The 21,106-nt window shown below is 39.7% G+C and overlaps 1 protein-coding gene and 1 long non-coding RNA gene across 10 annotated transcripts in view; both read right to left on the bottom strand.

The window, feature by feature from the left end:
* The window catches only part of LOC129641170 (uncharacterized), a 68,940-nt gene extending 62,104 nt beyond the window's left edge, over positions 1–6,836 (bottom strand). For all 9 annotated transcript variants that reach the window (XR_008709199.1, XR_008709232.1, XR_008709234.1 and 6 more), the window contains exon 1: positions 4,386–6,836. This is a non-coding gene — a long non-coding RNA (uncharacterized LOC129641170). The remainder of the gene's footprint in view (positions 1–4,385) is intronic.
* A 6,253-nt stretch (positions 6,837–13,089) lies between these two features.
* Positions 13,090–21,106, bottom strand: part of WDR36 (WD repeat domain 36) — a 43,580-nt gene continuing 35,563 nt past the window's right edge. The window contains exons 20-23 of the mRNA XM_055565954.1: positions 18,889–19,008; positions 18,622–18,703; positions 16,978–17,165; positions 13,090–15,997 (exon numbers count right to left, since the gene is read on the bottom strand). Of these exons, the coding sequence (XP_055421929.1) occupies positions 15,848–15,997; positions 16,978–17,165; positions 18,622–18,703; positions 18,889–19,008 (540 nt within the window). The 3' untranslated portion in view covers positions 13,090–15,847. The remainder of the gene's footprint in view (positions 15,998–16,977; positions 17,166–18,621; positions 18,704–18,888; positions 19,009–21,106) is intronic.

The raw sequence follows: 21,106 nt of genomic DNA, 5'->3' as shown, positions 1-21,106 counted from the left end.
AGTGACGGGACCGGATGCCATGATCTTCATTTTCTGAATGTTGAGTTTTAAGCCAATCTTTTCACCCTCCTTTCACCTTCATCAGGAGGCTCTTTGGTTTCTCTTCACTTTCTGCCGTAAGTGTGGTGTATTCTGCGTATCTGAATATCCTACAACTCAATAAAAACAATCTCCAGTAGAAAGTGATGTAGGTTTTGTTTGGTTTTGGTATTATGAACCAAAGACGGTATCTACTGCCAATATAACAGCAATGCCTGCCATTTCTTCCCTTCTAATAGGATCCCAATTTCATGTTTATATAGTGCTCACTGCTCTCTTTCCCAGCCCTTAGGGATGATTTGTGTGCTGCATGCATGCTAAGTCATTTCAGTCATGTCCAATCCTTTGAGATTTTATGGACTGTAGCCTCCTAGGCTCCTCTGTTCATGAGATTTTTCAGGCAAGAATACCGGAGTGGGTTGTTGTGCCCTCCTCCAGAGTATCCTCCTGACTCAGGGATCTAACCCATGGCTCCTGCATTACAGGCAGATTTTTTACCACTGAGCCACTGGGGAAGCCCAAATCATGTTTAGTCTAAGTTAATCATTTCTCTTTATCAGTGATGGGCCAAGTGGTAGTTATGTGAGCCAGTTCTATCCAGTGATACTTAGGGAGAATCTGTTTGAGTCGTGTGATTGGGGTCTTTCCTATTAAAAGAACAAAACCTCAAAAGGATAAATAATTTTGCTTATCTTCCTTCTTTCACGCTTGGTAATGTCTGATGTCTACAGTTGTTGGCAGCCACCTTGAAACCACAAAATGAAGACATGAGGAACTTTAAAATGAAACAGGGAAAGCAGGGGCGGGGGAAATCCCTATGTCCTTGGGGTTTTTAAAGTATGTTTAATATTCATTTCTCATTTAAATTTCTTCTCTGCAATCACCCTCAGTGGGTTTTTTTTTTTTCCCCTGTCTTCTAGCTTTATTGTCTTTCAATGGTCAAATATTTCTCTTGGTAAATGTCACACTGCACTTGAAAATATGTCTTTTGATACTGATTTCTAACATAATTCCATAGTGATAAGAAAATAGACACCATATGATTTCAATACTTTAAGATCATGAATTTTTGCACCTTGTTTTATGTCCCTGCCTATACTCCAGCGTCTCCTGGTTTATAGTCTATGGGAACTTAGGATAGAATTTGTATCCTACTGTTCTGTGAAAATTGTATAAATCTTAATTATGTTGAAATGGTTCAAAGTGCCTTTCACTTCTACTGTGTGCTGTGCTTAGTTGCTCAGTTGTGTCTGACTGTGCAACCTCATGGACTGTAGCTGCCAGGCTTCTCTGTCTATGAGGATTCTCCAGGCAAGAATACTGGAGGGGGTTGCCATGCCCTCCTCCAGAGTATCTTCCCAACCCAGGGATCGAACCCAGGTCTCCCACATTGCAGGCGAATTCTTTACTGCCTGAGCCACCAGGGAAGCCCTCAGATATCCTTCTATTTTTCTGTATATTTATTCTATTAAATGTTGAGAGCTTGATACTGGGGGAAAAAAATTATATCCTTTATAGCATCACTGAATAATTGAACCAATGTGGGAAAATTTCCTATCTCTAGACATTTTGATGTATGAGAAAAGTAAGTCCCATTTGTTTCAAATCATGGTTAGTTGGGATTTTCTGTTGTTAATCCTAAAGTCATTTTTAACTGATAGATAATTATTTCTCTATTTAGGGGAAAGGATGAGTGTGTTTTTATCTGCATGAAAGACAGTATTTTGTTATTGTTGCTAGGAATAAGGGTGTGTGTTGGACAGCCAAGGGAAGAACTATGGGAATATCACTCCTACTTTTCACTCCAATCATTGCCTGAAAACTCTATGTTTGGAAGATTTCCCACTTAAAAGTCTCTGCATTCCCAACACAGAATCCAAAACCTCACTCTCTTGGCCTCTCTTGTGACTTGGGTACAGGCATGAGCTTTAGACTGTTCCAACTGGATGTGCCCACACAGTATATGCCTACAATATGAATTGTAAGTCACTGCTGTGGAGGAGGTACTGTACAGAAGCCATTTCAGTAAGAGTGGTGGCCAAGATCCGCAGTCTTCAGTGGTGCCAGAGACACCCAACACCCAGGGCTGGCCATGCAAGTGACTTGGGGTGATTTGGACATCTTCTTAACCACAAAGGCCACATAAGATTTGTAAAGATTTTTCTATTGAAAATAGCTGAAACTGATTCTAAACACCTGGACTGATACATTTCATTTAACAGTTTAAGCATTCTTGATTTATCACTTCTTCATCTTAGCCTAAAGTCTGCCATCTAGTCCTCACTGAACTCAACAGACCACTGATTCCAACTAAATCTGACACTGAACAGGCCCTCAAAATGTGAGTGTCGCCCTGGCCCCACTGGCCCTCTCCAAAAATCTAAGAGTAGTACTGACTTATATTCCGTATCTTGGAAAATCAGGTTTTAAGGCATTTTCAGATATGAGCATAGCTTATTGCATAGGATATGCTAGCACCTCTTGGTGAGATTATGTATTTCTTTAGCCAATTAATTAGGGCAGTAATTTTCAGCATTTTTGGTTTCAGGACTTCTTCACTATGAAAAATTATTAAGCCCCACCCTAGGATTTGGTTATGCAGATAATATCTATTAATATTTCCTGTATTTGAAATGCTGAGATCAAAAAGAGTCAATTAATTTTATTATGAAAATAGTTTTTCATAATATTTTGCTGATCCTCTGAAAAGATTTCAGGAATCTCCAGGCAACTCTATCACTCTATGAAAAGCATGGAATTAGGTATTTACTGTACACCTGTTGTGTGCACAACACTGAAATAAACTTTATACCAAATTTGGAAGTTCAGCTGAAGGCAACAGCACAAACAGAGGCAGAGCCATGAGAACAGGACTTGCACGTGAGAAGAGGAGGAGGAAACCAACCAGGTGGAACACTCTGAAGATAAGGGAAAACAACGAGAGTCACTTTCCCATAAGATCTAAATTTACCCTAAGTGTCTCTGGGCAATGTTATTTGTTCAGTGGTCTTGTTACATAAGAACTGTAAGAAAAAAACCCTTTTGTTTCAAAACAGAATAATCTTTTTAAGGCTCAGTATTTTTTAAAGATAAAATTAGTTTCAAATTAGTTATTGAAACTAATTAGTTTCAATTAGTTTAAAATTAGTTTGTTGTTCAGTTGCTAAGTCATGTCCAACTCTTTGCAATCCCATGAACTGCAGCACGCTGGGCTTCCCTGTCCTTCACTATCTCCCTCAGTTTGCTCAAACTGAAGTCCAGTCAGTCAGCGATGCCATCCAACGATCTCATCCTCTGTCTCCCCCTTCTCCCCTTGCTGTCAACTTTCCCCAGCATCAGGGTCTTTTCCAATGACTAGGTATGGTATATTTGTTGAGAGATTGTCACTTCCCAGCAGGAAAGGTAATGGTAATTTCCTTGTGGGCTCTGGTAAAGGGCAAAGAGATAAGCTAATATGATACTGTGTCTTTTTTGCCATTTAGTTCATGAGGAATCAAGTGAGTTGTTTCTCCTTATCACTGAAAGAGAGTGAAACTCTTCATGCCAATATTCCTCAAGCTTCCTGGGAAATTCGAGGCACACACTACACCACTTATTTAGGTGAGGATCTTTGTGTGAGGATCTTAGTTGCCCTTCCCACCACTTCCTGAAAGAGCTCCAGGCTCAGCCCAGCGCCAAGTGAGTCACGGCCATTTCCACGGGTCTGCTACACCTCAGCTCTTGTTAGCCAAGTGTAGGAGAAGACGGGACCTGGAGAGTATCACTTCCTCTCAAAGAGCCAAGGCTAGAGACTTTCATTCCTCAAGCGAGTGTCATCAGTCAAGTTTGGAGGTTTGGAGGAAGGTCCAATGCTTGGGCAGAAAGCACAGTTGTAGCTACAAGGGTCGCTTCCAGAATGACATGCAATTCTGGCCAGTCACATAGGATATATGCACGTAATAGGATGTATGCACGTTTGGACGGATGGGTGACAAGCTATCTATCTACATGTATGTGTGCAAATATGTGTGTGTATATATATACATTTTATTTGAAAAACTAAATGCAAAGTAAAAAAGAATAAAAAAAAAAAAAACAACCCTAAATATAAAGAATACTGAAATGCAAACAAACCAATATGCAGAATCAAGTTAATTTTTTATCCAATTTTGTCTAATTTTAAGTTAAATACATAAAACATCACAAAAAACTTTGCTTCCTTTACACCCAAGGACCAGGGGTGTCCGCACTCCCTGGAGTAACACAGAGCATGCATTTAGTCACCCCTGACTCTCCCCTGCCTTTTTCTCTGCCCCGGGTTCCTGAATTCTTGCCTCTCTCTACCCACCACCCCCCTGGCCACCCACCTGTCTTTAGAGCTCTCCTGACAGCTGTCCTCTCAACGCAGTCTCTCCTGGCTCCATAGACGCAGAGGCGCTGCTCCTGTGTGGCTCATCTCGTCGGAGTTTTGGGGCTGGGCACCTTGTCTCGTTTGCGTTGGTATCCCCAACACTCTGTCGAACCCCACACAGGATTCTTTAAGAGCCACTGAGGAGAGGGTACAGGGGCGGACTAAGGGAAGCACACGTGCCCATGTGTGCCTGTCTCCTCGCTGGTTACAGCCCCGGCTGTCGCAGCGACCGTCGCCTCACCTCCTTCCCCGCGCCCGCCTTCCCGTGGGGCCGGAACGTGTTCACTGTGCCAGGAGCGGGCGCGGGCACCACAGCCCCTGGAGCCCGGCCTTCGGCTCCAGGAGCCCCGTCACGCAGGCGCGGTCGGGCTGACGCCTCTCTTCTACTCCCCCAAAGGTCGTCATCTAGCACCAACCCGTTGCCTCCCTTCAGAGAACCTACAGGTGGTGCCTTCTGAGGAAAACAAGTGTTGCTTTTTTTAAAGTTATTTTTCTCTCACGTTGTCTTGCTTTTCTAAGTTATAACCAAATTCTCTCAGAAAAGAATGGCAGCCAAACAACAAGCATGCGCTTCCTCGTGTCGTACTTCCTCTCATGCGGGTACGGCACATGTTTAGAAGGTACTAGAGACCTCCTGGAGAAGGCAATGGCGCCCCACTCTAGTACTCTTGCCTGGCACACCCCATGGACGGGGGAGCCTGGTGGGCTGCAGTCCACGCCAAGGGTCGGACACGACTGAGCGACTTCACGTTCACTTTTCACTTTCATGCATTGGAGAAGGAAATGGCAACCCACTCCAGTGTTCTTGTTGGAGAATCCCAGGGGCGGGGGAGCTGGTGGGCTGCCGTCTATGGGGTCGCACAGGGTCGGACACGACTGAAGTGACTTGGCAGCAGCGGCAGCGACCTCCTGTCGCAGGCACGTACGAAGCGCACGCAGGCACGCACGCAGGCACGCACGCACGCAGGCACGCACGCAGGCACGCACGCAGGCACGCACGCAGGCGCATAGGCAGCGGGCACGCATGCACATGCGCATTCAAAACAAATCCGTAGCTACTGGTCTTGCGAAGTCTGGGGTGTAGAAACCGTCTCGTGTGTTTGCACTAAACAAGAGCAAAAGAAAATGGCCACTAACAGAGTATGAAAGGATGAGTTTTAAAACAGCTCCACAAGAGTCCATGTATGTTTTGTTTTCTATAGTATTTCAAGAGCATAAAACAGCACCTCAGAGCGTAGGCACTAAGTAAGTAGCATTCGATGAAGCAGAATTATTTAAGTCAGTAACTGGAGAAAGGAATGCAACACTGCTGGATGGGAGGCTGTCACCTTTTCGTGAATTATACTGCTTAGAGACTCAATTCAGACGGTGAACTGAATTCAGGCTGGAAAATGCTCACACCTGCCACTAATTCGGCCACTGCGCTTGCATATTTCCTCTATAGAGAGCAGGGTGTGGTCACAAATGAGGAAACAAAGCCCCGAGTTACGGGATAGAGGCCAGACTTGTAAAGTTCAGACAGGGAAAAAAAGCCAAAATAAGTAAGTTGTAAAGACTGGTTAGTTAGAGACAGTGGAAAAAATAAAAACGGTAACAAAACCTTTTGATTTGAAATATACATTCCTGGCTGCAATTGCAAATAGGTAATATTGCTAACAATTGTCTAGGATTTATACCATTATTTTTTCCCTTGAACATTAAATCAGCTATCTGCATGTCTTTGGTGTAGATGAAAACTAAATACTGAATATTCTGTGTACTTCTTTAGAGATGTCTAGTAGAATTCACCTGGAATTGGAAATTAGCATAATTGGAATTGGAAATTCAGCCTACAGTACAGACACTGAAAAAAAATCCCTACAGAATTTTTTATATAACGGACTAAAATCATCCCAAACTCTCATGCCACTGATTTGGGGCATGGGGGAAACAAATTTACCAAATAAAAGGTATCTCGGTCTCTTTTGCATTAGGCTCTTTTGAATACATGTTCAGTGGAATTACATGTTCAGATTTTCTACCAAGTCTATTTCTTTCTTAGTGGTTCAATCCACTCCCTTTTTTCCAAGAGTGCATATGGATAACAGAAAGCCTTCTCTGTTGCCAGATCCTTCTCTCCTCCTTCCTTCACCCACCACCACCATTCCATTTAGCACCTTCCAACTGAGCTGTGGGCTAGGATGGTGCAGCCACACGCTGCTGTGGGGTCATGGCTCACTTTGTCACAGTGGCTTGGCAGCCAGCCTTTGAACAGTAGACTCTGAGCTCTCCCTAGTTGCCCTAATGAAGCCAGTGGAAAACTCAGCTCTCCAAATGTCACCCACAGGCTTGGAAAACTGAGCTGTCACACGCCTCTCCTTCTGCCCAAATACATCACCAAACAGTGACCCTCACTATCGTTCAGTTTATGTGGAAAATACATAAATTCAGAGAGGCTGACACCTGTATTGTTTCAAGTTTTGATCACTTAGACTCCCAACACAAGATGCTGGCACATAGTAAGTTCTCAATAAATATCTGACGACTCAGAGAATGAGGAGAGATTGTGACTGAACAGATAACTAAAAGTGAGAACAGAATGGAGATGGAGAAAAGGACTAATTCTTGTGGAATCCATGGATCTAGCAGTAGATAAAGCCAATTTTTATTCCTGGACATTGTAGATACTCATATATTTGGGTTAGGTTTTGGTCACTTATAACCTAGCAATTAAAAAAAGGCATAATCCTAATATAATTTAACAAATTTCAAAATTTAGATTTACAAAGTCAATTTGTAAGGAAAACAGAGTTTACCAACATTGGACTGAGAAGAGACAGAATTTCCAATTACTTCAGTAACAATAGAAAAAATTAAGTAGTTAAAAATCACCATGTAATGAAGACTTTATGCAAGCTTTTATCCCCTTAAATAGATAAGTTCAAAAAATGTATCAATAAATGAATTTCATAAGACAAAAGTATGCCAGTTTCACCTCACAAAAAGTGATACTACCGAAGTCAAAGTGACTCACTGTTAGAAATCTTTGAATAAAATTCACCAATTACACCAAGATATTGATTTTCTAACATATGCTGAAAACCAACACTTGATAAAATTCTATCAGTTCGGTTCAGTCTCTCAGTCATCTCCAACTCTTTTCGACCCCATGGACTGCAGCATCAGGCTTCCCTCTCCGTCAACACCTCCCAAAATTTGCTCAAACTCATGTCCATTGAGTCAGTGATACCATCCAACAATCTCATCCTCTGTTGTCCCCTTCTCCTCCTGCCTTAAATCTTTCCCAGCATCAGGGTCTTTTCCAATGAGTCACTTCTTCACATCAGGTAGCCAAAATATTGGAGTTTCAGCTTCAGCTTCAGTCCTCCCAATGAAAATTCAGGACTAATTTCTGTTACAGTTGACTGGTTTGATGTCCTTGCAGTCCAAGGGATTCTCAACAGTCTTCTCCAACACCACAGTTCAAAAGCATCAATTTTTTTAGCACTAAGTCAAATGGGCCTTAGAAAGCATCACTACGAACAAAGCTAGTGGAGGTGATGGAATTCCAGTTGAGCTCTTTCAAATCCTGAAAGATGATGCTGTGAAAGTGCTGCACTCAATATGCCAGCAAATTTGGAAAACTCAGCAGTGGCCACAGGACTGGAAAAGGTCAGTATTCATTCCAATCTCAAAGAAAGGCAATGCCAAAAAATGCTCAAACTACTGCACAATTGCACTCATCTCACATTCTAGTAAAGTAATGCTCAAAATTCTCCAAGCCAGGCTTCAGCAATATGTGAACAGTGAACTTCTTGATGTTCAAGCTGGTTTTAGAAAAGGCAGAGGAACCAGAGATCAACTTGCCAACATCTGCTGGATCATGGAAAAAGCAAGAGAGTTCCAGAAAAACATCTATTTCTGCTTTATTGACTATGCCCAAGCCTTTGACTGTGTGGATCACAATAAACTGTGGAAAATTCTAAAAGAGATGGGAATACCAGACCACCTGATCTGCCTTTTGAGAAATCTATATGCAGGTCAGGAAGCAACAGTTAGAACTGGACATGGAAAAACAGACTGGTTCCAAATAGGAAAAGGAGTACATCAAGGCTGTATATTGTCACCCTGCTTATTTAACTTCTATGCAGAGTACATCATGAGAAACGCTGGACTGGAAGAAACACAAGCTGGAATCAAGATTGCTGGGAGAAATATCAATAACCTCAGATATGCAGATGACACCACTCTTATGGCAGAAAGTGAAGAGGAACTAAAAAGCCTCTTGATGAAAGTGGAGAGTGAAAAAGTTGGCTTAAAGCTCAACATTCAGAAAACGAAGATCATGGCATCTGGTCCCATCACTTCATGGGAAATAGGTGGGGAAACAGTGGAAACAGTGTCAGACTTTATTTTGGGGGGCTTCAAAATCACTGCAGATGGTGACTGCAGCCATTAAATTAAAAGACGCTTACTCCTTGGAAGCAAAGTTATGACCAACCTAGATAGCATATTCAAAAGCAGAGACATTACTTTGCCAACAAAGGTTCATCTAGTCAAGGCTATGGTTTTTCCTGTGGTCATGTATGGATGTGCGAGTTGGACTGTGAAGAAGGCTGAGTGCCGAAGAATTGATGCTTTTGAACTGTGGTGTTGGAGAAGACTCTTGAGAGTCCCTTGGACTGCAAGGAGATCCAAACAGTCCATTCTGAAGGAGATCAGCCCTGGGATTTCTTTGGAAGGACTGATGCTAAAGCTGAAACTCCAGTACTTTGGCCACCTCATGTGAAGAGTTGACTCATTGGAAAAGACTCTGATGCTGGGAGGGATTGGGGGCAGGAGGAGAAGGGGACGACAGAGGATGAGATGGCTGGATGGCATTACTGACTCGATGGACGTGAGTCTGGGTGAACTCCGGGAGTTGGTGATGGACAGGAAGGCCTGGCGTGCTGCGATTCATGGGGTCACAAAGAGTCGGACACGACTGAGCAACTGAACTGAACTGAACTGAACGGAAGCTTTCTTTATGGTCCTACTCTCACATCCACACAAGAATACTGAATAAACCATAGCTTTGACTACACAGACCTTTGTCAGCAAAATAATGTATGTGCTTTTTAATATGCTGTCTAGGTTGGCATAACTTTTCTTCCAAGGAGCAAGCGTCTTTTAATTTCATGGCTGCAGTCACCATCTGCAGTGATTTTGGAGCCCAAGAAAATAAAGTCTGTCGCTGTTTCCACTGTTTCCCCATCAATTTGTCATGAAGTGATGGGACCAGATGCGATGATCTTAGTTTTTTGTATGTTGAGTTTTAAGCAAGCCTTTTCACTCTTTTCTTTCACCCTCAAGAAGCTCTTTAGTTCCTCTTCACTTTCTGCCATAAGGGTGGTGTTATTTGCTTATCTGAGGTTACTGATATTTCTCCTGGCAACCTTGCTTCCAGCTTGTGCTTCCTCCAGCCCAGCATTTCTCAAGATGTACTCTGCATATAAGTTAAATATGCAGGATGACAATGTACAGCCTTGATGTACTCCTTTCCCAATTAGGAACCAGTCCACTGTTCCATGTCCAAATCTAACAGTTGCTTCTTGACCTGACTACAGATTTCTCAGGAGGCATGTAAGATCGTCTGGTATTTCCATCTCTTGAAGAATTTTCCACATTGTTGTGGTCCACACAAAGGCTTTGGAACATAAGTCAAAAAAGGAGAAGTAGATGTTTCTCTTCATTTTTCTATGATCCAACTGATGTTGGCTTTTTGATCTCTGGTTCCTCTGCTGTTTCTATATCTAGTTGAACATCTGAAAGTTCTCAGTTCACGTACTGTTGAAGCTTGGCTTGGACAATTTTGAGCATTACTTTGCTAGCGTGTGACATGAGAGCAATTGTGCAGTAGTTTGAGTATTCTTTGGCATTGCCTTTCTTTGGGATTGGAATGAAAACTGACCTTTTCCAGTCCTGTGGCCACTGCTGAGTTTTCCCAATTTGCTGGCATATTGAGTGCAGCACTTTCACAGCATCATCTTTTACGATTTGAATTGCTCAACTGGAATTCCATCACCTCCACTAGCTTTGTTTGTAGTGATGCTTCCTCAGGCCCACTTGACTTCACATTCCAGGATGTCTGGCTCTGGGTGAGTGAGCACACCATCATGATTATCTGGGTCTTGATCTTTTTTGTACAGTTCTGTGTATTCTTGTCACCTCTTCTTAGTATCTCCTGCTTCTATTAGGTCCCTACCATTTCTGTCCTTTATTGAGCCGATCTTTGCATGAAATGTTCCCTTTGTATCTCTAATTTTCTTAGAGAGATATCTAGTCTTTCCCATTCTATTATTTTCCTCTATTTCTTTGTAGTGATCACTGAAGAAGGCTTTCTTATCTCTCCTTGTGGGTGTATCTTTCCTTTTCTCCTTTGCGTTCAGCTTCTCTTCTTTTCTCAGCTATTTGTAAGGCCTCCTCAGACAACCATTTTGCCTTTTTGCATTTCTTTTGTTTGGGGATGGTCTTGATCACTGCCTTGGGTACAATGTCACGAACCTCTGTCCATAGGTCTTCAGGCACTCTACAGTAATCTAATCCCTTGAATCTATCTGTCATTTCTACTGTATAATCATATAACATTTACCTCTAGTCTAAATATTTTTAAGTAGCAGAACTTAACCAAGGCTATCTACCACAAATTCAGAGCATACATTATCCTTAATGGTGGAACACTAAAAGCATTTCCACTTGTCAGTAACTACACAAACATAAAAATCTCTAAGCACTGCTAGTAGCCAACATTCTGTGCTGGATTGCTAACGCAATTCTAACTAAAAACAACTATGTGAAATGTCAGGAAGCATTTAACAGGAGGCTTCCTGTGTGCTCTTTTGGATCTGTCAGGAATTCTGTTCCTTATTAATTCCTGAATACTCAGGAATTAAGAGGAGAGGCAAGCCTCTCCAGGGGGCTGAGGAATCCAGGCATTTCCTTCATTAGTTTTTTTATACAGTGGTAAGTACCCTCTTCCTTCTTGTGAACCATAAGGTAAAAGTCGTTGTTTACAACTCTAATATGGATCACCTATGTTTTGTTAAGTCTGGAATTTTAATCTTTATCTTTGCTGAGAGCTACCTTGTAAGACAGTATATATGCCCACACCATGTTGATTAAAACAACTTTGCTCCATCAGAGCTCTGGTCCCCGTGTCTTTCTTTTTCTCTCTCTCCCTCTCTTTTTCAGGCTGCTTCCCTGGAGTGCAGAGGCTCTCTGAGTTCACTTTCCTGCCCAGGCTTCTAAGACCCTCTTGAGAAGGCACTCTGCACCTTTACCCCATCAAGAGGGTGCCTGAGGCCTTCGTGAACAGAGCAAGCCCCATGCAGGGGCTTCATTGGCTTTCTGCATAAACCAAGGAATATCAGCCTCTTTCTCTCCCTTTACTTTCTTATAGGTCAACTCCAGACCACCAGGTTCCGGTCCGTTAAAGGACCTCAACAGTGAAATATCAATGTTTGTGTGTGCTCAGTCATGTTGCACTCTTTGTGATCCCATGGACTGTAGCCCACCAGGCTCCTCTACCTGTGGAATTATCCAGGCAAGAATACTGGAGCAGGTTACCATTTGCTACACCAGGGGATCTTCCTGACCCAGGGATGGAACCCATGTTTCTTGCATCTCCTGCATTGGCAAGCAAATTCGTCATCACTTTACCACCTGGCAAGCCCTGAAATATGAATACTGGATAAAAAAACAAAGGCTCATCAATTGCAGAAGATGGGATTCTCTTGGATTTCCTAAATCTATACTGACAAACTTTTAAGAGTTCTGCAGTGTCATAAAAGATCACTGTATAAAAAGCAAATTGCTTTTACCATGATGGCAATAATCAATTATAAACTTTATTTGAAAAAGACATATTTCACTATAGCAATGAAAATAAAATCCCCAGAATTTAATCTGTCAAAAAATGTATAATTATATAAAGAAATCTTATTAAATTAAGAGAATACCACTCCTGGTTTAATGAAAACACATTGTTTTCAAGTGAAAAGTGAAAGTTGCTCAGTCGTGTCTGACTCTTTGTGACCCCATGGACTATACAGTCCATGTAATTCTCCAGGTCGGAATACTGGAGTAGGTAGCCTTTCCCTTCTCCAGGGGATCTTCCGAACCCAGGGATCTAACCCAGATCTCCTGCATTGCAGGTGGATTCTTTACCAGTTGAGCCACAACAGAAGCCCAAGAAATAAGTGGACCACACAGTTCAAACCTGTGTTTTTTAAGGGCCAACCCTGAAACAGTAGAGAAATAGTAGAGAAATACTATTGCAGGGTTGACCCTTGAATAACACAACACAGGTTTGAACTGTGTGGTCCATTTATACTTTTTTTTTTCAGGTATGTATCGTCTACAGTTAGTTGAATTCAGATCATATAGTACAGATGCAGAACCATGGATATGGAGGAACCACAAGTATGGAGAGCCAACTATAAATTATACTCAGATTTGACTGCATGAAAGGTGGCACCCCTAACCTCCTGCTTAAGAGTCAACTGCAATTCTCTTCAAATCAGTACTATGAATGTACTGCGACTAAAATCAAAACCTCAAAAATGCTCACTAACAGCCAAGAAATTTCTGAAAAACATTAGGAATGCATCACTCCCACCATTTCTGAAAACATACCAGAAAACTGTAAACAATGCATTATTTATTAGGAAAATTAAATGCCTTAATTAGAGAATTTAACACATAATAAAACACCACCCCAAATCAGGAAGAATGGATTTCAACAAATAGTTTTTGGACTTTTGAATAAAATGGAGATCTAGATGCATACATAATTAACTTAGAAAAAAATACAGAACACGCTCTATCTATATTTTGAAATAAAAGTCCTAAAAATATTTATCAATTTAACTATATATAAATATAAAACATCTGTTTAAAAATACCAAAAGTAAAACTAAAGACAAGCGACCAACTGGGAAAAAACACTGAAACAGATGTAAAAGACTACTATCTATATCCAAACTACATGAAAAATTCCTAACTAATTCATGAGATAAAAAGACAAATCATTCACAGAAAAATGAGCAGTGCTGGCAAAAGGCAATTCACATGTCTAAAGCAAATATATGAAAAGATGTCCATCAATATATGAAAAGATGTCCATCTTTACCTTTACCTACTAGTAAAGGTTTTTCCTAAACATAAACAATAAAAATGACAATTTTTCACCTATAAATTTAAAAAATTTAATCAATGAAGTATCTCTTTAAAACTGCCGAACTCTGGCTCAGCAAGTCAAAGCTTAAGCATACAATAAATCCTTATGCCCATACAATCATACAGGATGATACTCTTTTAGCACTGTTTGAAAATAGAAAAAAAAGCAGTAAACTACCCTAGTGTCCATTATAGGCTAAGTAGGTTGTGGAACACTATACAAAAATCAACAGGTGAGATTATATTCAAAGAGACCACGGAGAAAAGTTGCAGAATGATATACATATATCTATGTAAAAACTGAAGCTATACATTTCTTGTGGCGATTACATATATATACATTCACAGAAAACATGGAAGTGACTAAATGGAAAGTTAACAATTGTTACTTCTAGGGAAGGTATTGGGACTGTTAATCAAAAGTAGACTGATGTTTTAAATGCAGTCACATAGTACATTTGCAATTTAAAAGGTAAAGAAAAAGCATCACAAACTGTTAACATTTTAAGAAAAAATATACACAAAAAATTTTCCTTTGATGGTGAACATACAGGAAAAATTCTGGAAGGTTACCTGCCAAAATGATGCTTTACTACTATCTAAAGCTATCTCTAATAAAAACAATATACTGAACTCCTGTATTTTCATTTGAAAAAGAAAGTTCAAGATTTGTTATAGTAATACAATTTCAGTTTAGAACTCTTATTATCTTCACATTGTACATAACTGTACACTGAAATTTGCCATATCTTTAGAATATAGTATTTGGGGCAAGGGGAAACAGTTTTTAAAGTTAGAACTTGTGATAATTAGGGCTTCCCTGGTAGCTCAGCTGGTAAAGAGTCTGCCTGCAATGCAGGAGACCCCAGTTCAATCCCTGGGTCAGGAAGATCCCCTGGAGGAGGGATAGGCTACCCACTCCAGTTTTCTTGGGCTTCCCTGGTAGCTCAGACAATAAAGAATCCGCCTGCAATGCAGGAGAGCTGTACAATCTTCACATTGTACATAACTGTACACTGAAATTTTGCCATATCTTTAGAATATAGTATTTGGGGCAAGGGGAAATAACAGTTTTTAAAGTTAGAACTTAAGTCATTACTAACATTTAAGTCAATGGCTTTATTAAGTTTATATACATTTCTAAAAGAACGAAGTACAAAACAATACTGGCTTCTTTCTTTAGCAGTTTACTATTAACAATTCTACCTTTAACAAAAACACGTCACCATTAAACAAAAAACTTTGATAATTAAAGTTATCATTGATCAGCTTCTCGTGAAGACTATTCCTTTGGAGATTATTCTGTAAAACTATATCCTAATTAGAATGGTACTGGCATTCAGATACAACCAGCTGAATTTTATGAATGACACTACTTTTGACTATAAAAAGTTTGAACTTTATTAATTCACTTATTGCTGAAGTCTTGAACCCCAGAAACAACAATGATGAAAAAAGGGAAAAGTGCCAGAGTGCCTGGTTTCATAATGGTTATGATACAAAAATGTACTCAGCAGTTTCTTTCCAAATAAAAAGGTCATCCGTGGGGAAGAAAGACCTTTGAAGGCTATCTTCAATGGAATTTGGAATTTCCTTCACCCATTCCAGGTATCTGTTCAACTGCCTCCTATAGCAAGTTGCCTTGTGAAAGCACCTCTCGTATTAAAAAAAAATAAGTTCCTTTAGAATGTACAATGGAGAGAGGACATTCTACAATGTACAGTGTAGTACAATGGAGAGAGGGTACAAAGGAGAGAGGACTAGGCCAGTGTTATAACTATGTTTTCATCAAAGGCCACCAAGGAAAGACACATGTCTTTTTACCTCATAACATGAAGGCACTTTTTAAACTATATATCACTTTTAACTTCAGTTTAACTTGGTAATACTTTACATGAGAGACCCAGCATACCTCAGTATGTTACAAACATTCAAAAAACACAAGCTTGGTGATGACAATTCAAAAGAAGTCATATCCAAGTAACTGATGAAGAAACTCAGAAAATGTATCATTTGAGAAGACTCTTTACATCTTTAAAACAAAAGATGGGTATAATTTTACTTCAAGGAAGTATTCAGCATTTAAAGTGGAGTCACAGTGACTGACTAGTCAGTAGTGCTGGCATTTATTTTCCTTTCACACTGAAACTTGGAAAACAAGGGTATGAGTTAAATTCAACCTCTTTAATATAAAAGTCTTTGATTTAGCTACTAACTTTATTTTTATAACAAAGCACTTTTAATATAATTTAGAACACACAGGCTTTGATTAAAGAGTGACTGTAAATGGCTCCAGCTTTCTTCCAAGTGTGGCGACAGCTTTGTCACCTCTTCCAGGAGCGCTGGCTCTGAGGGGAGCGTCTTCAGGTGCAACTGAAAAGAAAAATGGTAGCTGAACATGTAAGAAAAGTAAAATTTTGTTTATGCTGGATTTAACTGTTTTACAAGGAACCTCCAAAGACACGACTCTTGATTTTTTTTCTTAAAGGCTGGTTTATTACAATCTCACATCTCCCTCTCCTCTATTATGAGTCTTCATGGTTCTGTCACTCTCTCAGTAAAACTGAAGTAATGACTCTCCTCTATTTAAGGAGAGTCCTGATACACATCAAGAAACAAAGTCCTAGTTCTAAATTTACAACCGTGGTAAATTTTGGAAAAAATACAGGAACAATTTGCAGCATTTCTAATTTTTTATCCTACACACTACCATCTATAAATTTACTTTTTAAATAATTTCAAATAATTAATTCAAGTGAAAACTTTTTTAGATATTTATGAGATAATCTATCTGCTATTACTGAAAATCAGCATCATCTACCTCCTTCAATATGTTATAGCAGTGAGATAAAAATGAGTTCTCCATTATATTCGTCATAAAAGCAACTCTGTTATTGTCAAATCGTTTCAAACTCCTTCAACCAGGACAGAAGTAAACCTTACTTTTTTCATGATCATTAAAAAAAAAAACCTGCCAAAATGTAACTAAATAAAAACGCTAATATATTAGCATTAATATACTGATCAAATGGATGACACAGAAGTCAGGGGGTTGAGTCAAAATTGTGCTGAGCTAAAAAACAGAAGTCAACAAAGAACATTTACAAGCTGCGGCCCCATCCAGCTATCCAGTATGGTAGTCACTAGGCACAGAAAGCTGTTGAAATTAATTAAATTTCTATAAAATGAAAAACTCAGGTTCTCAGTCACATCAGCCACGATTCAGGTGCTCAGTAACCACACGCAGTGAAGTGTGGATACAGAATGTTTCCATCTCTGCAGACATTTCTATCAGACAACGCTACTGTGGAGGAGGGCAAGCTGTGAAGTGCTGTCTCACATCTTAGACTTACCTTCAGAAACAGGGCGAGGTATGCGTGGGCCAACTCAAAATCCCGCTTTCTGTCCAACATTACCCCAATCATCCTCAAGAAGCTCTTCATAACGACTACTGAACCACCACAATCAGGAGACAAACTGCGAAGCTCCGTTTCAATTCCTGACGGGCCTAATTCTTTCAGAAGGTTAACAGCAGCCTCATCTACATTGTTTTAAGAAGAATCCAGTTATTACTAACAATCATTTCGTTTAAGAAACTAGTTTTCATTTCAAACCCAACATATATTTAAATTTGCATTTTTAGCAATTTCTTTCTATTAAGGTTGTTAAAAATCTAATTAACACTTAGTACCAGACATTTTAACATGCTTATAAATCAGTCAGAACAAACCCAATATAAGAAGGCTACAGAAGTATACACCAAGTTATTAATAGTATTTGCTAGTGAGAATAAGATGAGGTGAGGGAATTTATTTTTGTATTGTTTATAAAAATTATAAAAGTATCACTTGATCATTAACAAACATTAATACTACAGAAATATATGTGGGGAAAGACTCCACCTTATTCACCACAAATCTATTTTCCCTAGAAGTAAGCACTCTTGTTTCATATACATCCCATGAAAACAGTCTGCTGCTGCTAAGTCACTTCAGTCATGTCCAACTCTGTGCGACCAAACAGACGGCAGCCCACCAGGCTTCCCCATCCCTGGGATTCTCCAGGCAAGAACACTGGAGTGGGTTGCCATTTCCTTCTCCAATGCATGAAAGTGAAAAGTGAAAGTGAAGTCGCTCAGTTGTGTCTGACTCTTAGCGACCCCATGGACTCCTCCATCCATGGGATTTTCCAGGCAAGGGTACTGGAGTGGGGTGCCATTGCCTTCTCCAAAACATAGTCTATACACTTATATAAGGCATTTGATATTACAATGGCAATGCCTATGCTTTTAGGTTTTTGCAAAAGAACAATACCATTGACAAGAGTCTAATACAGTTTGTTTTTCAGTAGATATTAAATCATAGTGCCTCTCTTCTTTGTTCCCCCACAAATGTAACAAGTTACTCCCTTTATAATCCTGCTACTCTTCAGCTATCAGTACAAGTACCATTCTTTGACTTTTGCCAATGTGCACTCGAGTGATACTGGCATGAAAACACAAAGCAACTGAGTCAGAAGACAAGAGGGTAAGTCAAACGGGAGAATGGCTGTAATTCTGTTAATTGCTTACAGCTCTCATGATCATTATTAGCTATAGATTGTAGCTTTCAAAATTTACGACACTCAATTTTTTAAAAAAGTCTTTTTGTATAATAATTTGGTAATGTCCAAAATTACCTAAAACAAAAGTCTATTGCAAACTACACTGCAAATCACACTTGTAAATAAAAAGAAGAGCAAAAAAGAAAAAAATTCCAATTTTCCATACAGAAAGAAACAGAGGTTCTCAAAAGATTATCATCTTAACATCTGAGTGTAGCATCACTCATCTACTGTAAACAAAGCAAAAATTACTTCAGATTAAAACCAAGATTTCAATCCTTTTGGCTTTTACTTTCAACTACTGAGAAATCTGCTAATATTTCACTCAATTCTCTTCATATAAAGTAACATAGTAAGCTGAAATACTTGGTAAAATATTTTATAATTTAACTTACATTTATTATTTACCAGTCCTTCCTCAAGTTTCAAGCAGAAATCTGATTTTTGAGCCAAAATTCCAAGATTTACCACTTTAGACTTAAACAAAAACAAATACACGTTATTCAAAAACCACAAATATAACAAAAAATTTGTAGTTTATAATTAAAAGCTCGCATTAATTTACTCTGTATCTGTAAAACCGGGTCCTGGTTAAAACTACAAACGTACAGCATACAACGCACGCCCCATGTACCCAGATGCTCCTCTAACCGGGCTCTCACCTGCTGAGGGTCATTGTTCCGTTCAGGTGCAGCGTATCTGGGTACAAGACCAGGAATAGTTGGAATAAAAAATGGTGCTGATTTGGGTACTTTGGGTGGTTCCTTTGGTTTATTCTTTTTCTAATTAAGAAAAATGAGAAAAGGAAAAAAAGACTAGTAATTATCTTGCCAACAGTTTCTAACATTTAATTCCCACTTAATTTTTAAAAAGCCTCGAAAGTAAAAAAAATGGAAAGAATTAAATTCAGATTAGGATACTGAAATGAAATCCCAAACAACCAATATACCATAGATATCCTTAAATTGGGCTTCCCAGTGCGAACCTCTAGTACTCTTGCTGATAAGGCAAAAGGAAAATGACAGGGTTCAGGAGAAGCTCTGAGGCAAAAACAGCTCATTTTCCTGAAACGTGAATATTTAGGTGAAGAAGTAACAAGCAATTTTGAACTTCTTTTACACTGAAATACAAGATGGGCTAGAAAGCAAAATTTACATAAATGCTCAACAGTTTTTCAAATTTCTCTTCTTCAAAAGAAATCTGGAGCCAGAGACAGTCTCTGCCATTAAAAGTAATTTAGTAAATTTTGTGTGTAGGTGTGAAGCATTCCCCTAATTCTTCTACTTTATTGGAATTTTTATTTTTCCTTAGTACTTTGTGTTTTTAAAAAGCAAGAGAATACTATCGTTCCTTCATAAACTATTTCAAGTGTCAGCCAAATTCTGTCACAAAAATTCCACTGGAATTCCCACTGACAGAATTCAATTTTGGTGACTACATTGTTACCTATCACTATCTCAAGAGAATTTGATGGACTCTTAAGAAGTCTCATGCATTGGAGAAGGAAATGGCAACCCACTCCAGTGTTCTTGCCTGGAGAATCCCAGGGACAGGGGAGCCTGGTGGGCTGCCGTCTATGGGGTCGCAGAGAGTCGGACACGACTGAAGTGACTTACCTTACCTTAAGAAGTCTCACAATTTTACCTTACACTACTCCTCTTCCATTCTTTAGGAACCGAGGGGAGATTTGCTTTTTGAAAGAAAGTCAGGGATATTTGTGGCCTCTTGGACCCACAGCATAAAACAAAGTCGAACAAAATACAGCCCGCAGCAATGTAAGCACAGCCTTCTTTGTGATGGGGAAACTGTAGTAATGTAGTAAGAGTCAGTTACCCTTCCTAACTCACTGTTCTTGAGTTAGAAGGCAGTCACTGAGTTGTAAATAAAAACAAAAGGCTTTGGAGAAGTTCCATAGGGCGCTGGAAATTACCTAATTTCATAAAGGAAACGGTGAGTATAAAAGTTAACCACAGGACAAAAATAAAAATTCTAATTTCTTTCATTCAGAAGGAAATTAAAATATTAGAGGCGTTATAAAGAGCATTCATTCACATTTCTCTATATTTTTATGCAGAACAAACTGTATCTTAGCAAGAAGAGTGCCCACCAAATGTAGCTCAATTAATTGGGCATTATTCTAATTGGTCCCCTCACACTCACCTACTTGTTCTATTTAATGTATTGCTTTTAAAGCCATTCCAAAGCCATTCCATAAACTACTTCCTTTACAGTTGATAGATTAGACAATATAACTATGTACCTAAACAACATACCTTTATACTGAAGCCCAATCTTTCAAAAGGTGAGCAATAAAAAGGAACACTTTCAAATTTTGAGTCAAATGAACAAGTGAAAACTTCTCTCTTTTCTTACCCGAGACATGTATGTCTTTTCTGGTGCCAATTTACTAGCTACAAAAATAGTTAGGATAGCATGTCATAGTTATGTCAGTGTTCCTTACACTTTTTTTATGCCAGCCCATAATGTGACTTAGTACACACATAAACTCTAGTGACTGTATGTATGCTCAGTGCTGTGCTTAGTTACTCAGTCGTGTCCAACTCTGCGACCGTATGGACTGTAGCCTGCCAGGCTCCTCTGTCCATGAGATTCTCCAGGCAAGAATACCCAAGTGGGTTGCCATGCCCTCCCCCAGGGGATCTTCCCAACCTAGGGACTGAACCCAGGTCTCCCACATTGCAGGCGGATTCTTTACCATCTGAACCACCAGGGAAGACCATAATTACTCAAGTGGTAGCCTATCTCTCATCCAGGGGATCTTCCCAACCCAGGAATCGAACCAGACTGCAGGGAGCTTCATTACCAGCTGAGCTACCAAGGATGCCTGACTGTATGTATGTATCTAACCAAGTTGAGTTT

This window comes from Bubalus kerabau, chromosome 1 (genome assembly GCF_029407905.1).
Source record: "Bubalus kerabau isolate K-KA32 ecotype Philippines breed swamp buffalo chromosome 1, PCC_UOA_SB_1v2, whole genome shotgun sequence".
NCBI classification, from domain to species: Eukaryota; Metazoa; Chordata; class Mammalia; order Artiodactyla; family Bovidae; genus Bubalus; species Bubalus kerabau.
This window is presented reverse-complemented; position numbering and strand designations above follow the sequence as displayed.